This window comes from Drosophila gunungcola, unplaced genomic scaffold, assembly GCF_025200985.1.
Source record: "Drosophila gunungcola strain Sukarami unplaced genomic scaffold, Dgunungcola_SK_2 000084F, whole genome shotgun sequence".
Classification (NCBI taxonomy): Eukaryota; Metazoa; Arthropoda; class Insecta; order Diptera; family Drosophilidae; genus Drosophila; species Drosophila gunungcola.
Window position 1 is genome coordinate 24,765 of NW_026453246.1, and position 20,935 is coordinate 45,699.

At 41.3% G+C, this 20,935-nt stretch overlaps 3 protein-coding genes across 3 annotated transcripts in view; all 3 read left to right on the plus strand.

Moving 5' to 3' along the window:
• The window catches only part of LOC128264906 (uncharacterized), a 31,756-nt gene extending 20,508 nt beyond the window's left edge, over positions 1 to 11,248 (plus strand). The window contains exons 2-7 of the mRNA XM_053000619.1: positions 4,604 to 5,258; positions 6,345 to 6,558; positions 6,629 to 7,299; positions 9,318 to 9,511; positions 9,582 to 9,734; positions 9,864 to 11,248. Of these exons, the coding sequence (XP_052856579.1) occupies positions 4,604 to 5,258; positions 6,345 to 6,558; positions 6,629 to 7,299; positions 9,318 to 9,511; positions 9,582 to 9,734; positions 9,864 to 9,989 (2,013 nt within the window). The 3' untranslated portion in view covers positions 9,990 to 11,248. The remainder of the gene's footprint in view (positions 1 to 4,603; positions 5,259 to 6,344; positions 6,559 to 6,628; positions 7,300 to 9,317; positions 9,512 to 9,581; positions 9,735 to 9,863) is intronic.
• An 80-nt stretch (positions 11,249 to 11,328) lies between these two features.
• On the plus strand, positions 11,329 to 13,204 carry LOC128264898 (uncharacterized). The gene has a single exon (XM_053000611.1). It carries the CDS (start codon positions 11,332 to 11,334, stop codon positions 12,385 to 12,387), a length of 1,056 nt encoding a protein of 351 aa, XP_052856571.1. The 5' UTR covers positions 11,329 to 11,331; the 3' UTR covers positions 12,388 to 13,204.
• Positions 13,205 to 13,250: 46 nt separating this feature from the next.
• On the plus strand, positions 13,251 to 16,639 carry LOC128264886 (trichohyalin). The gene is made up of 2 exons (XM_053000593.1): positions 13,251 to 16,270; positions 16,330 to 16,639. Exons 1-2 carry the CDS (start codon positions 14,181 to 14,183, stop codon positions 16,379 to 16,381), a joined length of 2,142 nt encoding a protein of 713 aa, XP_052856553.1. The 5' UTR covers positions 13,251 to 14,180; the 3' UTR covers positions 16,382 to 16,639.
• The last annotated feature ends 4,296 nt before the right edge of the window (positions 16,640 to 20,935 follow it).

The window sequence follows — 20,935 nt, forward strand, 5'->3', positions numbered from 1 at the left end:
ACCATAACCATAACCATATGTCGCCCAGCATTTCTTCCATCTACGATCCCACATTTCCATATCGACGGGTCACCCGCTCTCGCTTTCTTTCGGGATCAATGCAAAGCATAACCAGAAATTGATAATCAAAATGTATGCAGTGCTATAACAGATCAAAACTCAAGATATACGCAGACAACCCCCTCAAAATAACACGAGAAACTATCGAATTCGAAAACAGCTATAGGAATTGCGTTAAAAAAATATAAAATATATAATTAGAATTAATTATAAATATAACTACAGTATTTCTTAATTTATTTACCATAATAGTTTTGTTTAAGGAAATTGTAGAATACAATTTGTATTTTAAAAAATATTTAATTATTTATTTAAATAATAAAACTGCATTTGCATTTTAGATAATATATTTGTCAAGCTTAGAAACTAGCTCAAATCAACATTTATAACTACTGTGTATCCTCATTACATTTATAATAATATTTTTGTTTAAGGTAATTGTAAAATAAAATTTGTATTTTCATAGAATATTTAAATTAAAATTAATAAAACTGAAGTATTTGTTTATAGATTATTTTTTTGTAAGCCTTCCGACCTTATCATTTAATAATAAACGCTTGGCTTAAAATAAATATATTTTTTTTGGTGCTATTTAGAGAAGAAATTGTTTTGAAAGATTAAAATATAAATGCCTTCTCAAGGAATAATTGAAACATAATTTATTTGCAAACCACCCTATAATGTTATTTACAAAATAGATCCCAACAAAACAGAAAAGAATGCTCAATCTTAAAAAATATAATTTATACGCTCTAATAAATTATTTAGAACTCCAAACTCCAAATATATTTCGAAATAAAGAAAAATTTATTAAAACTAGAAAAAAACATTATAAAAATGTTTCAAGTTCAACAGTGTTAAATTAAATACTATTATCTGTTGCTGAAAGAAGAGCATGTTTTACACTTCCTCTTAGCAATTAAGTATTGATTCCACAAATAACTTTTTCTCATTTAAATATTGACAAACATTAAATGTAGCTCTCTGTAAGTGGCATCAAGTGTCACAATTATCGACTGCAAGACTTTCTATATGCACAGCCAGAGCAAATCATTCTGAAGTTCCATATTCTCCATATCTATATCTTGATCTCGATCTGAATCACTGAATCAGTGGGAGCCTCAATTGACAATCGATGTCAATTGGCAATTGCGTGTTAACTGCAGTTGTCAATTGTCATTGGAATCGGTTGCTGGACATGTTAATGGTTATATTCATATATATATATATATATATATATAGATTTATTTACCGAGTGCAGCAGGACGCACCCGTGATTCCTCAGATTTGGCACACGAAATCATACGCAGATCGTCTTATTTTTTATTTGTGTTGTGCTGGCGCGCTTTAAAAGTTTCCAATTTGCTCATTGACATGATTTCTGAGTAAGTTGCTCTGCCGCTCTGTTTTTTTTTTGTTTGTATTTTGTGTTTTTTTTACATGTGCTTTGTATTGGTATTACCCACGCTCTGCTCTCTAATCAACCGCACCTCGTCAGCGGGCAAACAATTGCCGGTTCCATTGCTGTTGTTACCGCTCCTTTCACTTTATAAGTGGAGTTTATCAAATGACAATTGAGGAAGAGCGAGAGTTCAAGTAATTGCAAAGCGGGCAAAGCAACTCACACACATACACATCGAAATCGCCATTGCCTGGGTCAAGTAGTGAAATTGTCCTTAATAGTCCGCCATAAGTATTTATAGTTTCTCGATCAATCGACCGACATCTGGTGGTTGGCGAGTGCCCACTCTTTAGCCTACTCTTTAGCACCTGACTGCAATTAAATCTAATGGATTCCACAAATTTTCGCGGCTATTTCGCGCAATAGTGCTAATTAATTGGCAATTTAAATAAAATCACAGTTGAGTGTAATTTGATTTTTCTTCAGTTTTTGTCAACTTATATAATTATTTTAAGTTCGTTGTCTAAGTCTTTCGTATTCAGGCCAGAAAAGGTTGAATAAAATATTTTACAATTATAAGAAATAATTTGAGTTTTAAAATAAACCGATCGTAATATTATTTATTTTTGAATAATTTAATTTATATTGTTTATTTATCATTTTCTATTATCTACCAAATTTATGAAACATATAACAGTAAATGAATTACAAATATTACAAAATTAAAAAAAAAGCAAATACAAGAAAATTAATTGCTTTCAAATTTATTATTTAGTTTCTGATACCAAAAACATGATATTAGGTATTATATATTAAAACATTCAAACAAATAAGTTGTTTAAAAAATAATATTGTATTAATATTTAGTAATATACAAAACAACAACATATCAATATAAAATAACAATTTCCAAAAACAAAAAAATCATATTTGGTATTAAGTAACGTACAATAAAAATAACAACCAAACAAATACATTTTTCTAAAAACCTTAATACTAGTTTATTTAAAGTTAATCTATTTTCTAATCAAGCTAATATATCCTAATTTATTGAACCAAATCTTTTGGCATCGCAATATTCACACATTTCAAGCTGATTTCAAAGTGGAAAGTGGCAGCTCCATAAAATTCACAAAAGTATGAATGAAGTGAATGGTGTATGGTGTATGTGTGTATGTGCGCGGTGGAGGTGTACGATGCTTTTCAGGTAGATTCTACTACCAAGTGGAGTGTCGATGAAAGCGAGAGTGGGCAGCAAAATGTCAGTCAATCGCTGGCGGGTAAATGCCGAAAAAACAAGCAACTTAAAAACCGATGCACACAAACACATACACATACATACATATACACTCATACACACTCAGTTACTGTGGGACAATGGGCGATGGTGGGCGGTTGGGGGAGTGGGTGGTTAGGGGAGGAGGGGGGGGACGAACTTTCTTTCTTCTTCAATATTTCGCTGCTTTTTTCGAGTGTCGAGTGCATTGTTGTTTTTGTTGCTGCTGCTGCACGCCCACATCATCCCAATTATCTTCTTATGGTTGCGGGTGACCATAGTACCAAGTACCACTTGACAGTCGATAACGTTTGACGAGGGTCGCGACTGCCCACAGTGGACTGAAGAAACGCATTGCTAGTTCGCTGCCTAAGTCTTTCGTTTCTTACAAAATAAAACACATTTTTCTATTAGCAAAAATCTGTTCAAACAGAATATATAGCATAGAACAGAATAGATTAACAAAAATTTAAAAAGTTACTCCTTAATTAAATAACTACGTAAATTATTTTGTGACTACTTTTTTATTTTAACTACGTCATTTGTTAGAAATTGTAAAGTATTGCTAAAAAAAAATCGTACTCTTAGTTCGTTGCCTAATTCTTTTGTTTTTTATCCCTTCAAATACATTTTTATAAATTATATATTTTAAAAACTATTATAAAACACTGTTAGTTAAAGATTCGTTTGTTTTTATTGGCGACAGCAAAACATTATTAAACCAAATGACCCACTTTTTAGTTCGTTGCCTAAGTCTTTTGTTTTGCATTGACTTTTCTGTAAGCTTGTATAAAAACATATTATAAAATAAATATGTAGAAAGAATAGTTTATAAATAGCTTAGCAAACATTTTGAAAAGGCATTTTCCAAATCATTACCACTATTTTGAGTTCTAATATTAGCTAGATGTTTGTTAAGTGTATTATGTTATACTTAAGCAACCTTAAAATGCTAATAAATGATGTTTGTCAATTGAAACCCCCATTATTTGATTAATATTAAGAGCAACCAGTTCCACTGTGCGGCGGGACATGAAGTTGTCATTGTCGTGTTTGGTTTTATTGTACTGCCTGACTGGCTCTGTTTTTCTACTACTCTGCTCGGCTCTGCTCTGCCTATCCCGGCATAGGATGGATGATGGAGGTGTTTGGGAAAGAAACCGCCAAGCGACGACAAGTATTAAGTATTATTATTATTCTCGCAGCGCGCACCTTCACATGGCTTTTGTGGCCCATTATCGTTAAGATAAACTGCCACACCCCAGGAAAACACCTCCCCTGCACTTTCACATGTCCCCGTGGCCCCCATAACACATCGAACCTTTTCATCTTGCACGGAGTCTGGAAAAGAGATGTTAAGTTTGGGCCTCTAAATTTGCGAAGTTAAAAAGTACAATTTTTTTAACGGCGGGCTTCTTCTTCGAAATGCTTTTCTAAATGATAGTTTGGCGGAGCATGAGTAAACTGCAGAAAATGTGTTCAACTTTCGCTAGTATTTATGTTCTAATAACAATAACTTTCAATGTTTATGATTTCAAAGACTTAAACAAATTTATCAACATTGTTTTGTGAGTTACGAGCCTAGCGTTTGTTATAAACATACAATTTTAATATTATATATTTAACTTAATTTGTTCTTCGCTTCGTTTCGTTTTATTCTTTTTTATATGCTATATTTTTATAGTTTTTTTTTAGAGCGACCATACCATTTTAAAATTATATATAAATGCAACTTATTCTTGATGTACTTATGAATATTTGAAGATTACTAATATAAAACATTAATTCTTTTTGTAATGCTCCATTACATTATTTCTTTATAAAAAAAAAACCATATTTAATGAATGCATATTATTATTTTTCAGATGGAGGAGATCACCGAGGCGGAGGTGGACGCCCCAGCAGCTCCTCCGCTGGCAGAGGACGTCGGCCACTCGGTGAGGAGTTCGCCCGGTGGCCAGGCGAGGGGCCACGCCCACCTGTACAACCAGCCCATCCGCCCGATGGCCAGCTACAGCGAGAAGGCGGTGGGCAACTCGCCCAAGCACCTGGTCAGCACCCTGAGTTCGCCCATCGAGCAGATCGCCTGCAGTGTCTCGCGCGAGCATGCGCTCAAGCTGGAGATCGAACAGCTGCAGGAGCGGCTGAAGGACACGGAGGAGCGACTGGCCTCCGTTCGCCTGCAGAGCGACTCGCTGTCGCAGACGCAGCGTGCCCTCCGCGAGCACAATGGCCGGCTGCAGGAGGAGTCCGAGATGCTCAAGCTGGACGTGCAGCATTTGAACGAGTGCGCCAATGTCTTGCGGGCGGAACTGCAAGCGGCTCGTCGAGATCGCAGCGAGGCGCTCCAGGTGCAGCGCTCGCTGCGCGAGGAACTGGAGGAGGCGCACCAGGAGCGCCGGCGGACGGGCGAGGGCAAGGAGAAGGACGGTAGGGTCATCCAGGACCTGCAGCGCCAGTGCCGCGAAATGGAGCGGATCCTCATGCGCAAGCATCCGGACTCGGTTTCCGCTCTGATAGGTGCGTCTGGATTAACCCAAATAAACTCCAAATACTTGGAAAAATTGCAAAATATTAGATTGACGGTTTTTTGAACCCTTTTGAGCTTGAATTTTGATTTTTTTCTTTGTTTTTTTTTGGTTTAGCTTACCTTTTTATTGATAATTTCCATTTTGCACTTCAAATAAAGTTTATATGTTGGTAAATTTTGGAATGAAATAATGGTTAGAGACCCTAAAATATAAAAAGCTAAAATTACTTAGATAAAATTAAAAATATGAAGACTATAAGAATGTTTCAAGAAAATTTTTTTTTAAATTATTACTTTCGACCTTTACTTTAGATTTTTTAGTTCAGATTTTGTGTGGCAAAAACCATTTAAAAAATCCTTAAATTTTACACTTTAAAGCAATATTAATTGCTGGTAAATTTAAACAAAGTAAATAGTTAGAAACCATTAAATATAAATTATGTTCCCTTTTATTAACCTTTAACGAAATAAAAATTAGACCTTTTCAAATATAAATATGGTTCCTTACAAGTAAATAGAGTTTTATATCAATTAAAGTTTGCAAGTTTGTAATATTTAAAGGAAACCACAAAAATATAAATCGAAATGTTTCGCAATACTTATTTTAGTTACAGTAATGATTTTGCATTTATGTATATTTTTTTACCTAATCAAGAGGTTTGTAAATTATTTTCAATTATATTAAATGTTTTAAGTTTGAGCATTTTGTTACTTAATAATAATTTATTCAATATACTTACTTATACAATCAATTGAAATTTGTATATTTGGTAATGTTTTTGTTAGCTAGTACAAATGATTTAGCATTGTTTCACTTTTGCCAAGTATTTTTATATTTTTCAATAGTTTTAAGTTTGAGATTTTTGGTAATCTAGGAAACAAAATCCTTGTAAATTCAAGTAATAATTTAGTAATTGTTTTAAAATATTTATTAAATACTAAATGTTGAATTCAATAGTCGGATATTTATTTTTACTATTCCATTTATTTGTCAGTATAGTTGCTAATTACTTCGTGAGTACAAACGTGTGCTTATTTTTGTATACTTTTAAATGAAATGTATTTCTAACCCACAGTGGCTTCCAAGAGTCCGGGCATGTGCCCGCTGGGCGACCAGAAGAGCGCCAACAGTCGCAAGCTGCTGGAGCAGCGCATCGCCCAGCTGGAATCGGATGCCAAGGAGCAGGATCGCAAGGCGCAGCAGATTCTGGCCAATGTCCAGGCGCGCTTCAATTCGGTGCAGGCCAAATACGAGACGCACATTGCGGACCTGGAGACGCAGGTCCTGAGGTGGGTCGTCCTCCACTTTGGGTGCTTCTCGATTTCGGGTTTAATTTCTTTGCCTATTTTACACACACAGCCTGCAGGAGATCAACACGAAGCTGAACGAGCAGATCGAATCGCAGGTGCGCACCTTGGATCGCTATATGCAAAAGCGTGCGGATAGGTACTACAACAATTGCACCCAAACGGAGCCGGTGGAGGGTGAGGAGCAGCCCATGGGCAGTGGAGTTGGCACAGGAGGATTGGCCAGCTCGATGACCACCACGATGGGCACGCAGACGCAGTCGGCGAACGGGACGCGGGATCACAGCACCAACACCATTGGCTGCCCCTCGCCGGCCCTCGTCTACCATGGCCATGGCCATGGCCTCCATGCCCACCCACATCCACATGCCCCATCCGCTAGTAGCAGCACCAGCAGCACGGCCAACTCCACGCCAAACACGTCGCGTCCGAACTCGAAGCAAAGTGGCGGTGGCCAAAGGCGCTCCCCGCTGGTCACCGCCGGTCCCTCCAAGCTGCCCATCTCGCAGTCCGACTCCACGCTCTCGCTGCTCAGCCATGGAGGCGGTGGCGGTGGCTCCAAGGAGGAGGCCCAGCTGCTCAGCTCCGTGAGGAGCATGCGCGTGGACTTGGCCATCAAAAACAAGGCCATGCAGCGACTTACGCGGGAGTTGGATGAGTGCAAGAAGACCATACGGAAGCTGCAGCGGGACAGGGACGGCAGTGGCTCCAGCAGCCAGACAGGTGAGCAGCTAGCCCCTCCCTAAATCCTTAACTCACTAGCAGATCCATTAAACCAAAACAGCAAGAAAAAACCAAAAAGCATAAACCAAAAACCAAAAACCAAAAACCGAAAACCGAAACCCAAAACCAAAACCCATCCCATGGCAGCCCCCTCTCTAATTTCGGTTGTGTTTGTGTCACTCGGTCGCCGATGGATGGCTGGTAATTTATGGACTTTCTCTGCCCGGTCAGCACGTACATTTGGTAGCACCTCCCCCACTCCCCCACTCCCCCACTCCCCTACGTATCCCCCCCTGCCCACTCCACTCCACCGCTTCTAGTAGAGACGGCAAATAAATTGCTGGAATAAATCATTGTACGGCTGTCGACGCTGTCGGCCTTTTGACCACTTTTTGCACTCGTTTCAAACGGCAATTGCAGCGCAACTAAGCGGCTAAGCGGCCAAACGCCATCGGCCAATGGCCAAGACAAACACGTTTCGGCCAGGCCAAGACGTCTTAACCCACTGACAATCGTGGCTTTTGTGGGGCTCCCATCAAATGATCTTGTTTAGATGAGCAATATATTTTTTAGATCTGTTCAATATTTTATTTAAACTATGTTCAGCTGCAGTAGAGAATATACAGGCAAATTCAATTGAATTATAGCTATGAGGTCTTAATTTATTTAAATTTATCTTGTAATCTTATTTGGAACATAAACTTAAAGGTTTAATGATAATGTTTTCCAAACAAAAAGGCCATTAAAATAGTTAGAAATTTAAAATTTAGTTTGTTGTATATATCCTTAATTGAAAATATACCTGTATTAATTGTGTAGCATAATATTTCATATTTTTTAAGCAAAAAATTAACTTAAATTGTAAAAGATTTAAAATAAATATTTTTTTTAATATTGTCTAGGGAACCAAACCCACTTTTATCTGAAAATGTCAAATGTTAAATTCATTATTTTGATGGAGAATAGATAAATGTTATTAAAATTTTTCAAATGAAAAGTAAACTATGTGTTAGAAATTAAAATTTGTTTTTGCTTAATATTTCGGAAAAATGATCAATGATGAGTATTTTTTAATTCAAATCAGAATTATTTGGTTACTTTGTTAAGAAAAATGGCTTTGTTAGGGTTAAGCGGCCGAAACGAAATTGAATTCACAGAGTCGAATGCGATTTATGTATGTGGAGGCACTGCGGGTTGTGGGCGGGAGGGCGTGGCGTGGCGGGGCGGGGCGATACGGGAGACCCCATCTCGGGCAGTTGGTTATGTCACCTGTGCGGCCTGACCACGCTTGTTTATTTACCTTTTGTCGATTCGGAATTGAGAGTCTTGTTGCTATTGCTGCTACCATCGGCTGCCATCGAAAAAGAAAATTCGAAAGCGAAAGTCAAAGTCAAAGACGACGCGAGTTTGTTTTGGCTGCGGGTCGGTGGACGCTGCTGCTGGGGATCGACTTGGATTGGATCGGGTCTTCAGCGGCCCCACCTCTTCTATCTCTAAGCCCCCCTCCCCCATCCCCATCCTCCATCCCCCAAATAAACGTTTTATAATGCCATGACTTGTTAGCCGCCTCTGCCCGTTGGCCGTTTTATTACTTCTTTTTCTGCGTTTGTAATTTTGTTTCTTTTTTTTGTTCGCTTTATGCTGTATGTTGTCTTGTGCGGTTTTTGTGGCTAATTAATGAGCCGTCGCTTCGTCAAATTTGTTTTGTTAATAATTGTAAATGCCAAAAGCGGACGACGGTAACCGTATAAATAGCATCATCAGTGTATGTTTTAATTTCGTACGCGCGTGCAAAAAATGTAAATCTCTCTTCATAACGTTGTCGGATTATGCAATATAGGTATGCTTTTTGTGAAAATTTCGTACAAAACTTTGGCCAGACGAAGCTCAATGAACCCCGAATTAGCTTACATAATTAAATGTGCTTAGCGGTTCGTCTGTGATTTCTTATTGTAAATTTCATTGGATATTTACTACGTCTTATTTGTAATAAATACATATGTTTCTGTGTCTTGCAGGCAGCAAATTGGATCTTAGGTCGCAGGCCAGCGGTGGCTCCCTGCAGAGGCGCTCCAGTGGCTATGATCACCACCACCACCACAGTGACCACATTCCGGCGGCCACCGAAAGCCAGGCTCTGAAGGAGGCTCAAAACAAATATCGCCTGCTGGAGGCTGACTATAAAACACTACACGATAAGCGGCTGCAGGATGTGAGTATTTCAACAGTTTTCTTGGAAAATATTACAAGCTATAACTTAACTCTTAACTCTACAACATCAGTTGAAGACCCTGCAGAGTGCCCACGAAAGGGAGCTGGCCTCCTGCAACGAGACTGTGCGAATTCTTCAGCAAAGACTCAACGAGCGGGAGGAGGCACTGACCACCCAAAAGCGGCGCAAGGTGCCCGTGGATTACTATGCCCTAAAAGCCAAGGTACAACGACTTCCCGCAAACAATCAAGATCTATTTGGAGTTCAAGAACAAATCGAGAACAAGTCAAGTAGAGATTTGATTGTTTTGATCTAATCCCATATTGCAACTAAAATAAAAACGCACTTTAAGGTATCACTATTGGAAAGGAGGCACTCGGAGCGGGAGGAGCGACTCCATATGCTGGTGGAGGCCCTGAGCAAAGGACGGCTCAACGGGGCCCTCGAGGATCTGATGCAGGAGAACAATAACAAGTAGTGAAGTTCGTAGTGTTTGGGAGATGATTTAAGATACATTGCCATGTTCAATGCCAGCCAATTTCGACTAGAGTCCGTCTAAGCAGAAAAAACATCCAATGAAAAAACATACAATTTTAGCCAGGCTCCCAGGACAATTGCTGCCAGGTTAGATTGTGGCTCCCCGATCAAATGCAACTCTAACTGACGCCCATGGCGATTTCTCAAAGCAAATTCAAATGTGTTCAAAGTGGAAACAATAAGTATGTATCGACCGGTGATCAGTTAGCCAACAACTTTTATATAGGTTTAAGATTTCTCCCCCACAAGCCAGCTGCAATCTAATCTGGTACTCAAGGCTAAACCAATTCTGGGCCCTTTGTTCAACAAGGATAGATATCTAAAAACACAGAACATGATTAATGTTATTGTAGTTCTTAGCAAGAAAGTATTTTAAATATCAATGTTTCGATGTAGAAATTGAATGGTTCAAAAAGCGTACACACAACATAGAAAGAGAGAGAGATGGCGACAAAAGAGCGAAAGAGAGGGTGAGTCATGAAAATGAAAGAGAGAGAGAAAGAGAAAAAGAAATAGCTTGGGAAATGAAAGTTGTACTAGGAATAAGTATTTTATGTATATAGAATATCGAAGTACAGAAATTCGAAGCGATCTCAATTTGAATATTATATATTTGATTTAGAAGAAAAGTGCTTTTGGGGCACTATTAATTTTACCAGTGTAACAGTCGATTTTTTTTACCTAACCCAATTATTGTGTGTTTAAGATAGAAAACTTTAAAAAAGTTGAAAAAAAAAAAAAAACACATAGAACCAGGGACCGTAAATACATTTTATTTATGTTGAATCCCGTAAATGAGATACTCCAAATAGCCTAGAATTATACAAATGGCAATTAAATCAATATGCTAACTTTTCGACCACCTACCTTTACGTAATAATACAAATATTAAAACTCTTTTGGGCGCTGCTGTCAGTTCTATAGGAAGCTAATCCATAGAGTGGACAGTATGGCTCTGCTATTTATATTTTTAAGCAAACTAAAGCCCAACCCAGTAATCATTGTCGATGACTTTTGTTTACGCTGATATTATTTTTGAAATATTTTTTGAAAATAAAACTTAATCATAATGATTACTGCGTTGGTTTTCCAAATACTTACGGTCCCTGCTAAGAACCGAATGGAATAAAATAGATCTCCCCAATTAAAAAAAACTCAAGCAGGCGGACAACTAAGACAGAAATCAAATAAAAATTCACAGTATTCCAATACACAACCCGTATGATATATATGCGTATATATATATATAGCCAAAAAAGTAACTTTATCGCTTGTTTTTGGAGATGTTTGATAGTTTCGGTGGTTCCTTGGTCGCCAGACACCAGAGGCGACTCCAGCTGAGTCGCTATAGGTTGTACCTGCAGCGCCTGAGGAGGGCCACCAGCTTGGTGGACCAGCGACCGCCGCTGCTGAATGCCAAGGCCCTGGGCGGATTCGACGTCCTGCAGCAGGATACCCGCCACTTTCTGGATCGGACCAACGAGAATGTGCACCTGCTGCTGACGCTGTCGAAGATTAAGCGCACCGGCGGCCAACTGGACTCGCTGGAGGCTCCACCGCTGGTATCCCGATCGGCACTGCCGCACATGCAGCGAAGATTGGACCAGCTGCAGCATCGGAACATGCAGCTGGGCCACCGGCTGACGCGGATCCAGGACCGGACAGGTAGCGAAGCTGCCCAGCGGGAGCGGCCCAACCGGCAGTCCCAGTCCAGTGGACGGTGTCCCAGTGTGATGACCAATCGATCGGCTCTGGCCGAGAGCGAGGTGTTCGCCAAGTACGATGGCTGGGATCTGGAGCTGCCGCTCGACAACTACGATCTAAAGCGGCTACTCCGGCCCAGAATTGTCCTGCACTTTGGCCTGATGGACGGCCGGCCGTTGGGCCAGGTGGTGGTGCAGCTGTACACGGAGGCCGCTCCGCTGGTCGTGCTGCAGTTCGTCCGCACCTGTTTGGCCCAGCGTTCGCATGAGTTCGCCGTGCGCCGCATCTTTCCGCAGCTCTGGCTGGAATGCTATCTGCTGGGCAGCTGCAAAAATCCGACTGGCCATGCTACTCCCTGCTTGAACGATCGCATGGAGTTCGATGCACGGGTGATGAACCACGGACGCCATGGCTACGTCTTCTCCTGCGCCAAGGAGTACTGCGTCCATGGATTCCCCGGCGGGGCCATCAACTTCAGCATCAGCTTCAAGCCCCTGCCGGTGGCCAATGGTCAGCGGGTGGGCTTCGGACGGGTGATTCGCGGCGACAAGGTCATCGAGTGCATGCAGGCCCATGGAACGAAAAACGGCAAGATCAGCCGGCCACTGCTCGTCACCCACTGCGATATGGTATAGGAAATCAAGGGGAATTTCATCTGATATGGGATGTTACTCAGCTGGATGAAATCAGGAGTTTTTTTCGTTGGAAGCTCCTTGAATGTTAAGAAAGAAATCAAGGTTCTTTAGGTAATTTCATCTGATATTGGGTGTTACTTAGCTGGATGAAACCAGAAGTTTCGCAGAAGCTCTTTAAATGTTACGAAGGATATCAAGGAGTTTTTGGGGTACTTTTGGGTCTCATCCAGCAGAGAATTTCATCTGAAATTGAACCTTGCTTAGCTGTATGAAATCAGAAGTTCCTCAGCAGCTCCTTGATTGTTAAGTAAAGACTAAAATCCTTGAAGAAAATCCAAAGAAACCCCTTTTTTTTAAGTAACTTTTGCTAAAAACAAGTATGATTGCCATTGCTTTTTAAGCATATGCTTCCCAAAAGATTTCGCCTTCAATAAAAAAAACAATTTGAATTTTGCTCAAAGTTTGATTAAAGTACGAGTACAATTTATTTGGTATTTGGTTAGTCATACGATTGGATGGATAACTACCGATGCTGTGGGCGATCCCCATAAACGAACATTGTATTCATATGTGCTTCTTGTATCGTGCCTTTCAGCAAATGCATTTATATCCTTAGCATTATATTTTCGAATCAGGGGTTTGTTATAGAAGTTGCATACATATATACGAGTAGTTTTTATATGCATAGACATCGACGAGTAAGAGAAAAAGCTGCTCAAATCTTTCAGCTCCATGACAATACGATCCCAAACAACAGCAACATTTAACTGGCTAAGTTTAACAGTGATTACGATTACGTTTAGAGTTTAGTGGTCTTCTACGGATACAATACCATTTCGGTTAATATATGAATATATATATATATGATGCAGATATATAACGAGTTTGGTTACTTAGTTAGTTGTGATACTTGGTTAAACGATATTCTTAGTTGTGCTGTACTCCATTTGGAAGGTTGTCCGTTGAGGATGCAGAGTTTGGTGCCGGTTTCCTTGGGTCCATCCTCTTGAAGCCGCCGGTTCCGAGGCCAACCGGAATTTCGGGGGACCGCTCTCCTCCGGATTATCCTGACAACTGACAGCTCTGCGAGCTGCTATCGCTGGCTTTTATACCCGCAATGATTTCACGGTCATGTCCGGGGGACACAGTTGCCAAGTCGATGCGCAATTTTACGCCCCGATGGTCAGCTAAGGAGCCACAGGAGTATCCGCAATTATTGGGTTAGCTCCTTGTGCTCGGTGCACTCTAATTTGATTTTGATTGAATTGCGCTTATCGCAGTTGTGCACTCGCTTTCGAGAGAAGTTGGAGTTTGAGCATCCCCATATTGACGTCACCACGACGATTGCCTAATGAGTTTCGCCAATCGATTCCCTATTTTATTTATTGCCCATACATATCGTCTATACCCCTTGTGACGTCATGGGCTTGGCAATTTTCTACTTCATTCATAAAATAAAAATGGGAACAGGCGCATTAGGCACACCCGATTGGACAGCGGCGTCTGCGCCACTTGGTCGTCATCGTCGTCTTCATCATCTCGGTGGTGCTGTTGCTGGTGCCGGTGCAGTGGTGCACATGTGCGATAAGCGGAATTCAATCAATCAGCACCACAAATTGCGAGTAGGAAGTGCTATCCATTAAATGCTTAGCCCGTATTCTGCTATAAAAGCGGTCACAATCCTCTGGCCAAGTCATTCCAGTTGCGCAGCCTGCTGGTGAAACAGCAGCGAACTGAATCTTCTAACTTTTTTTTCTTGTGTACCTGAGGCTAAACAGTATTTGCGACCAAAGATGATGAGGCTTCGGCTCAGCGTTCTGCTCCTGCTACTCCACCTTGGCTGTCTGACCTTGGCACTGGCCAGCAGTAGGATATCCTGCGGCAGCTCCATCTGCGGTGGCCGCCGCTGGGATGTCCACCATCGGCTGGATGACTACGACGAGCACATGGTCTACCGACAGAGCACAGTGCCGGTGGAGTCAGTGGCACGCGATGATCGTGGGAACGAGAGGCGCGAGGAAACGACGGTCAGGTTCGACTCATCCCCTCGTGAAACTCGTGAATCTCGTGCGGAGCGAGAAGAGCGACGTGAAACTCGTGAAGAGCGAGTAGAGCGACGGGAAGCTCGTGATGATCGGGTACAGCGAAGTGAAGCTCGTGAAACTCGTGAGGAGCGTGTAGAGCCACATGAAAGGCGTGAAGACCGAGTAGAGCAACGCAAAGCCCGTGATGAGCGAGTACAGCGAAGAGAAGCTCGGGATGAACGAGTAGAGCGACGGGAAGCCCGTGATGAGCGAGTACAGCGAAGTGAAGCTCGTGAGAAGCGAGTAGATCGACGTGAAATTCGTGAAGAACGAGATGAGCGACGTGAGAGTCGGGATAAGCGAGTAAAGCAACGTGAAGCTCGTGAGGAACGAATGAATCCACGGGAAGTTCATGAGAAGCGAGTAGAGCCTCGTGAAAATCGTGAAGAACGTGGTGAGTCTCGTGATGGCGCAGAACGACGTGAGGTTCGTGAAGAGCAAGTAGAACGGCGCGAATTGCGCTTTGCACGCAATGAACCACGCGAAGCTCGAATGGACCGCCTGGACCGACGGGAGGAACAAGAATTCAACAAGCGACTGGTCGAAACTCGTCGGGAAACAGCAGACGAGAGACGTGGTGAACGCCGAGTACTCCGTGAAATTTCCAGACGTGAAGAACGCGATAATCGTATTGATGCGCGAGACAATCGTCGTGACGACAGCGTAGAAACGGAATTCTCCAGGCGTATGGAACGTGAACCAGTTGAGCGATCTGAACGAGAATCTGAGCAGCGGATGGAGCGAGACATTCGAGTGCGAGTTGAACAACCAGAAGAACAACGATTTGAACGAGACTCTGCCAGACGCGAAGAGCGAGAGAACCGCGTTCGATTTGAAGTTCGTCGATTGAGCGAAACACGCGATAATCCTCGCAGGGAAGTGCGTGAAAATGATCGCCGAGAAGAGCGTAGTGATCTGCGGCGGGAGGAACGAGACTCAGCCAGGCGAGAGGAGCGTGAGGAAAGCCGCAGTGACGAAGGTCTAGACAGGCACAACATGCAGCGAGTGGAACGTGAAGACCTTCGTCGACAAGAGCAACGCATCGAGGAATCTACTGATGGGGATATGTCCAGGCGACAGGTTGAAAGTGAATCCCTTCGAAGTGATCGTGGTGTAGAGCGAGACGATCTGCAAAGGGTTGCAGTTGAGCGAGCAGAAACCAGGCAATCACAGATCCGCCGCGATGAACGGAGAGCAGAACGTGAAGAAGTACGAAGGGAAGAACGTGTAGCAGAGCGCAGGGTGGAGCAAAGCGAGGAGGAAGATCTCTCAAGGGTCGAACGTATTTCAGCCAGGCGGGTGGAAGAACTACGAGAGGAGCGAGAAAATCGAAGGGGAGAGGAACGCGAGGATACTCGACGTGTGGATCGAAGAGAAGAACGAGAAGTGAGGCGTGAAATGAAAGAGCGACGAGAGGAACGAGAAGACACTCGTCGAGTAGAACGCCATAATCTACGAAGAGTAGAGCGAGAAGTTGAAAGAAGAGAGGAACGTGAAGACACTCGTCGTGAGAGAGAGGAAATAGCAACTCAACAAAGGGAGGATCGAGTGGACCGTAATGATTTGCGAAGAGAAGAGCGAACAGTTCAAAGGCGTGAGGACAGATATTTCCAACGAGTGGGTCGTGAATCTTCCAGGCGCGAGATCCGGGAGCCTTTGGAGGAGCGTGAACTTCTGGCAACCCAGGTGAAAACCAAGGCCTGGTTGAACTACGGCAAACGAGAGCTTCTGATGACCGGACAGATTCTCCTCCTGGCCGCGCTCTACAAGAAGTCAACGGCCAGTGGCAAGGGATTTGGGTATGTAGTTGCTGTCATACAACTTTGAGAATTTCAACTAATCAACTCTTTTTCTTAAGCCATGCTTTGAATGAGCAGATTCAGGGCTATCTGCAGGCCATCGGCTGCTAGGCTTCTTATCCCCAAATTGATTGAACCGAAAACGAGTAAATGGATATGGCACGACTAACCCCGGAAAATGCAAACGGACCCGAAGGCGAGCAACGAGCAGAAGGATGGGACATAATGCTCCGCATGAGCATTGCACAATTTAATCCTACTGTTACTGTAACCAAAATCCCTTTTCTCCTGTTATAGCCGACAAAAGCATAACGAAAATATATGATGGGATGCTCTCGAGTAGTCGAGCATCTGCAAACTGCATTGCAATCCGTGAGTTTCGATTCCGCCGGTTGATGTGGGTCACCCCCCATCATCCCATCATTCCATTATCCCATCATCCCGTCACCCCTGGATAATTGGTGCGTTCGCATCCGAGAGACCGCAACTGTCCACTCACATGGCTGGGCATCGGCATCCGCATCCGCATCTGCATCCTTGGATGCCAGCATCCTTGAGGCGGACGCACATGCACACCCTGGCCTTGTTCGCAAGCCACACAATCCACCTTCTTCTTTTTCGGATGCCACAGAAACCGAAACCGAAGCTGAAAGGCAAAATTATTATTGCGATTTTCCATGCCGTTTGCCTTCGTCCTTGCTGCTTCTGCATGGCTCCTGAATATCCTTTCTCCCCCTTTCAGAGTGTGTGTGTGTGTGTGTGTGTGTGTGTGTGTTTGTTTGTGTGTGTATCGAGGCTGATAAATTTCGCACATATTAGATGCTGGCCTGGTCTATTCATCTTTTTGGCTTTCAAGAGATTTCCCCTGATGGGGGAGTGGGGGGGGTGGTGGAGTCGACAACCAGCCAGTAAGCCATCCTTAATCAGTGAAACCAACACACAAATTTACACAATTTTCATCTTTTGGGGATTATTCTTTGGCATGTGGATGTGGGCTGTGGCATGTGGACTATGTGGATTGGATTGGATTGGATTGGAGTGTATGTCTGCTGGAGTGCGCACTTGTATCCGGATTTGTGTGGGAATATTCGAATCCGTTTCTGTGATGGTTCCCAGTTGCTTTACTTTACTTTACTTACTCTTTAGCCAGAGATACGAATTTTATTGGTCGGTATTCAAAATGTGAAGAGTGCACACAGAGATAAAATCAAGTGTTTCGTACTTGAAACATTGAATTCCGAACAGCATATTCGCAAGGGGGCTTTGTTGTTGTTCATTTGAAAAAGGGCAGGGCAATGTGTAGCACTGTTTTAGGAATGCTTTTATGGGTATCTATAGTGGATACTTTCTAAAAAACCTTAACCAAGCTAGCAAGTTTTTGTAGAAACATTAGCTGAACTAAAATAAAAATGGCACATATCTAATCTATTTATTTTCTATAAATCAAAGTTAACATATTTGGCATTGATCGTTAGCTCAAAGGAATATTATAAATAACCTGTCACAAAGACCCTTTAGGATTAGAAATCTCTTTTCAATTTTATTTCTACTACTATCATGATTAAATGGATTTCGGTCTTTACTTGCTGTAATATGCCAAACCAAAGTTAATCAAAATAACCCTTAAATTACTAATAAAATTCCCAAATATAAAGGGAACTTTTGAAAACCTTAATTGCTGGTTTCGTTAAAAGCAAACTTTTTATTTTTGACCTGCTAAAGGGAACCCTCTTTTTTGGCAGAAAAATAATTAAATACACATCCGGTCTAAAGCTAACCTGAAACATACCCTTTCGTGCTGATATATTCACAAAACCAGCGGATGTTAATTTTTGTTCGTCTATTTTCTTTTATTTTTGTGCCATCGCCCGCTGAGTTGATTCATGGGGATTATCACGAAGGATTTAAATTCAATGCAAATTCTTCTTATATTTTTTGCTGGCCACGGAAGTGTGAAATATCAATACGCAATGTCTCTGGCAAATACAGCGGTTTGCAGATGGGAGATCCTGTGGCCGGGGCAAGTTATGCGATATGAAAGCGCCGCAAAAGAGCAATAAACCAACGGGAAAACATCATAAAAAATTGAGTTTTCAATATTTATACGAATTAAATAATTCACTGGCATTGGTCGGGGCCAAAGAGGAGCTCCCAAATACCCGGATACCCGGATGCCCGGATACGGATACGAATACGTATACCTATGTGGTATGGGGCACACAGATATGTACTATATAGTATATACCATATATACTGGGGGGCTAGACAAGGCGGAAGGGATCTGGAAAGCAAGGAGTTCGAGGCTGGGTGCCTGGGCATTTTACGAGTATTTGAGGTTTATTTTATGCCCCCACCAAACACTCTCACACACACACACACGCACACACATACTCCTCGCCCAAATGCAAAACAACATAAATTCTGTGTCAGAAATCATAAATTTCAATAAAATAAAAGCAGCGAAGCGCCAAATAAATACGTGGGGTGGAAGTTTGGCGGTTTGGGAGTGCTAACTTAAGAGGATGAGGCTATGAAGCACAAATTTACAGCCGTGGTGAAAGAAATATATAGCAAAATGTATATATATATATTGAATATTTAAATGTGTTCATAAAACAATGTAGCTATTAGTGCAACTCAAAAGAAAATATAACCTAAATACAAATATATAATATATATATATATAACAGCTGTGGTAAATGAAAAATATATAGCACAATGTACAATATATATATATATATATAGTATATTTAAATGTATATGTTGCTATTAGTGCAACTCAAAAGAAAATAAACCCAAAATACAAATATATAAATCAAATTAAAATAGTTGTTTTTTTTTTTTTTTAAATTATGCACATAGATAGATTTTTTTAAGTCATTTTACTAATTCCATTTAATGCTTCAAATAAATGTATATAATTTTTAAAGTATGCAATGATACATATCACTTATTTTTAATATGCTTTAATAGGCATTTTAAATCACATTTAAAGCGATATTACTATTTCAGTTCAATACGTACACCACAATTTAATGCCAAACAAATTCTGTAAAAGTTTTTAAAATAAATTTATATAATTTCTGAAGGACAACAGTTCTTTTTTAATTGCTTTTGAAATACTTTTATTATTTTGCCCCGAACTGTAGATATGTGTGTGAGTTTGCACGCTTCACTGGGCTAAGTAAAAGCAACAGCCAAGTGCAAAATATATTTTCTTTAAAGCGGGGCGAGAACAAGAATGAATCGAAAGACACAAAAGGAAAAAGTCCTTGGAAAGTGTGTGTGTGTGTGTGTTTGGGAGTGTGTGTGTTTTGCATAATTTAATGAATGACTGGGCGGGGGGATGTGGACGAGGGACCAAGGATGCAGGATACCCGCCATAAAGTGGCCACCAGGCTGCCGCAGGATGCTTTCTATCAAGTCAAGGTAACGGCCGAAACTTGAGAAATATTTCATGAGGCGAACGCGGCAAATGTGCTGCAGCACATGCCACTAAAAAGGTGGCCAAATGGCTGCCTACTTCGCCTTTTTTCACCTGTTTTCCATTTCCTTTTTTTTCGGTTTTTTTTTTTCTTTGCCATTTGCCAGCAATTTTATAAATTATCAATTTCACTCGCTCCGACATAAAGGCTAAAAAAGCAAAAGCAAAAGCAAACGCAAAGCAAAGAGGAGGGCGGGCGAGCACAAAATAAATAAATGCAATAAGCGAAGGCAAATGGAAAATTGTGAAATTGGGGAAAATTGGAAAACCGCAGAAATTGCAATCGAAAATCCGCCACAAGTTGCCATTAAATGTCAATCGTCGGAAGGTTGTGGGGGGAAATGTGCAGTTAAATAAAAATCAAAGCGGTTTACGTTATCAGCCAGCGATTCTGCTGCCAGTCGAAGAAGTTGCGTTGACAGAATTTTTCCACCGCCTTTCTACTTTCTACTTTCGACTTTCAACTTTCTTTCCCCTATCCAACCAAAATAAAAAAATACCCATCCGCCCTGGGGGGCATCTGCATTTGGTGGGGAAGCAAATGCGAAATTGGTTTATGCAACAGACTTTTATGGTGCTGATCAGGAGACGAGCTTCAAGCTTCAAGCTTTGAGCATCGGGCATTTGCCAAATGCCAAACTCCGAGTGACGGAGGCCCGGATTTTCCGAATTTTAGCCCCAGTGCATTCAGAAAAAAGCACTCTTAAGTCTCTCGAGTGCAATCTGGGGTATTCCTTAATATATTTATCAATTAACATATCTTATTATCGATCTGCAATCAAAAACAACAACATAACAAAGAAATTGCAATCAGCATATAATACTTGAAAAAAGGTGCCCTAACTTAAGTTGCTATTATTAACTCTTATCAATAACAATATAATTTATTTTCAGCCTTAGTCATAGAAAATACCATTCGTATTCCTCTCATTGCTAACTGAATTAAGCTCTCAAAATAGTAGATGGGGTGCTAAACTCAATTTAAATGTTTTTTGCGCAGTGTGGTAGGACTGGTGTACATATGTGCAATTCCAGCATCAATCGCAGTTGTGCAAATAAATTTGCCGTTCACGTACATGAAAGCCGCTTGCACAAGCATGCAATCATCCTCAAATATTGTCCCAATCCGAATCCGAATCCCAATTGCAGCCCGTCGCCTCCTGGATTTTGGTTTCCTATTC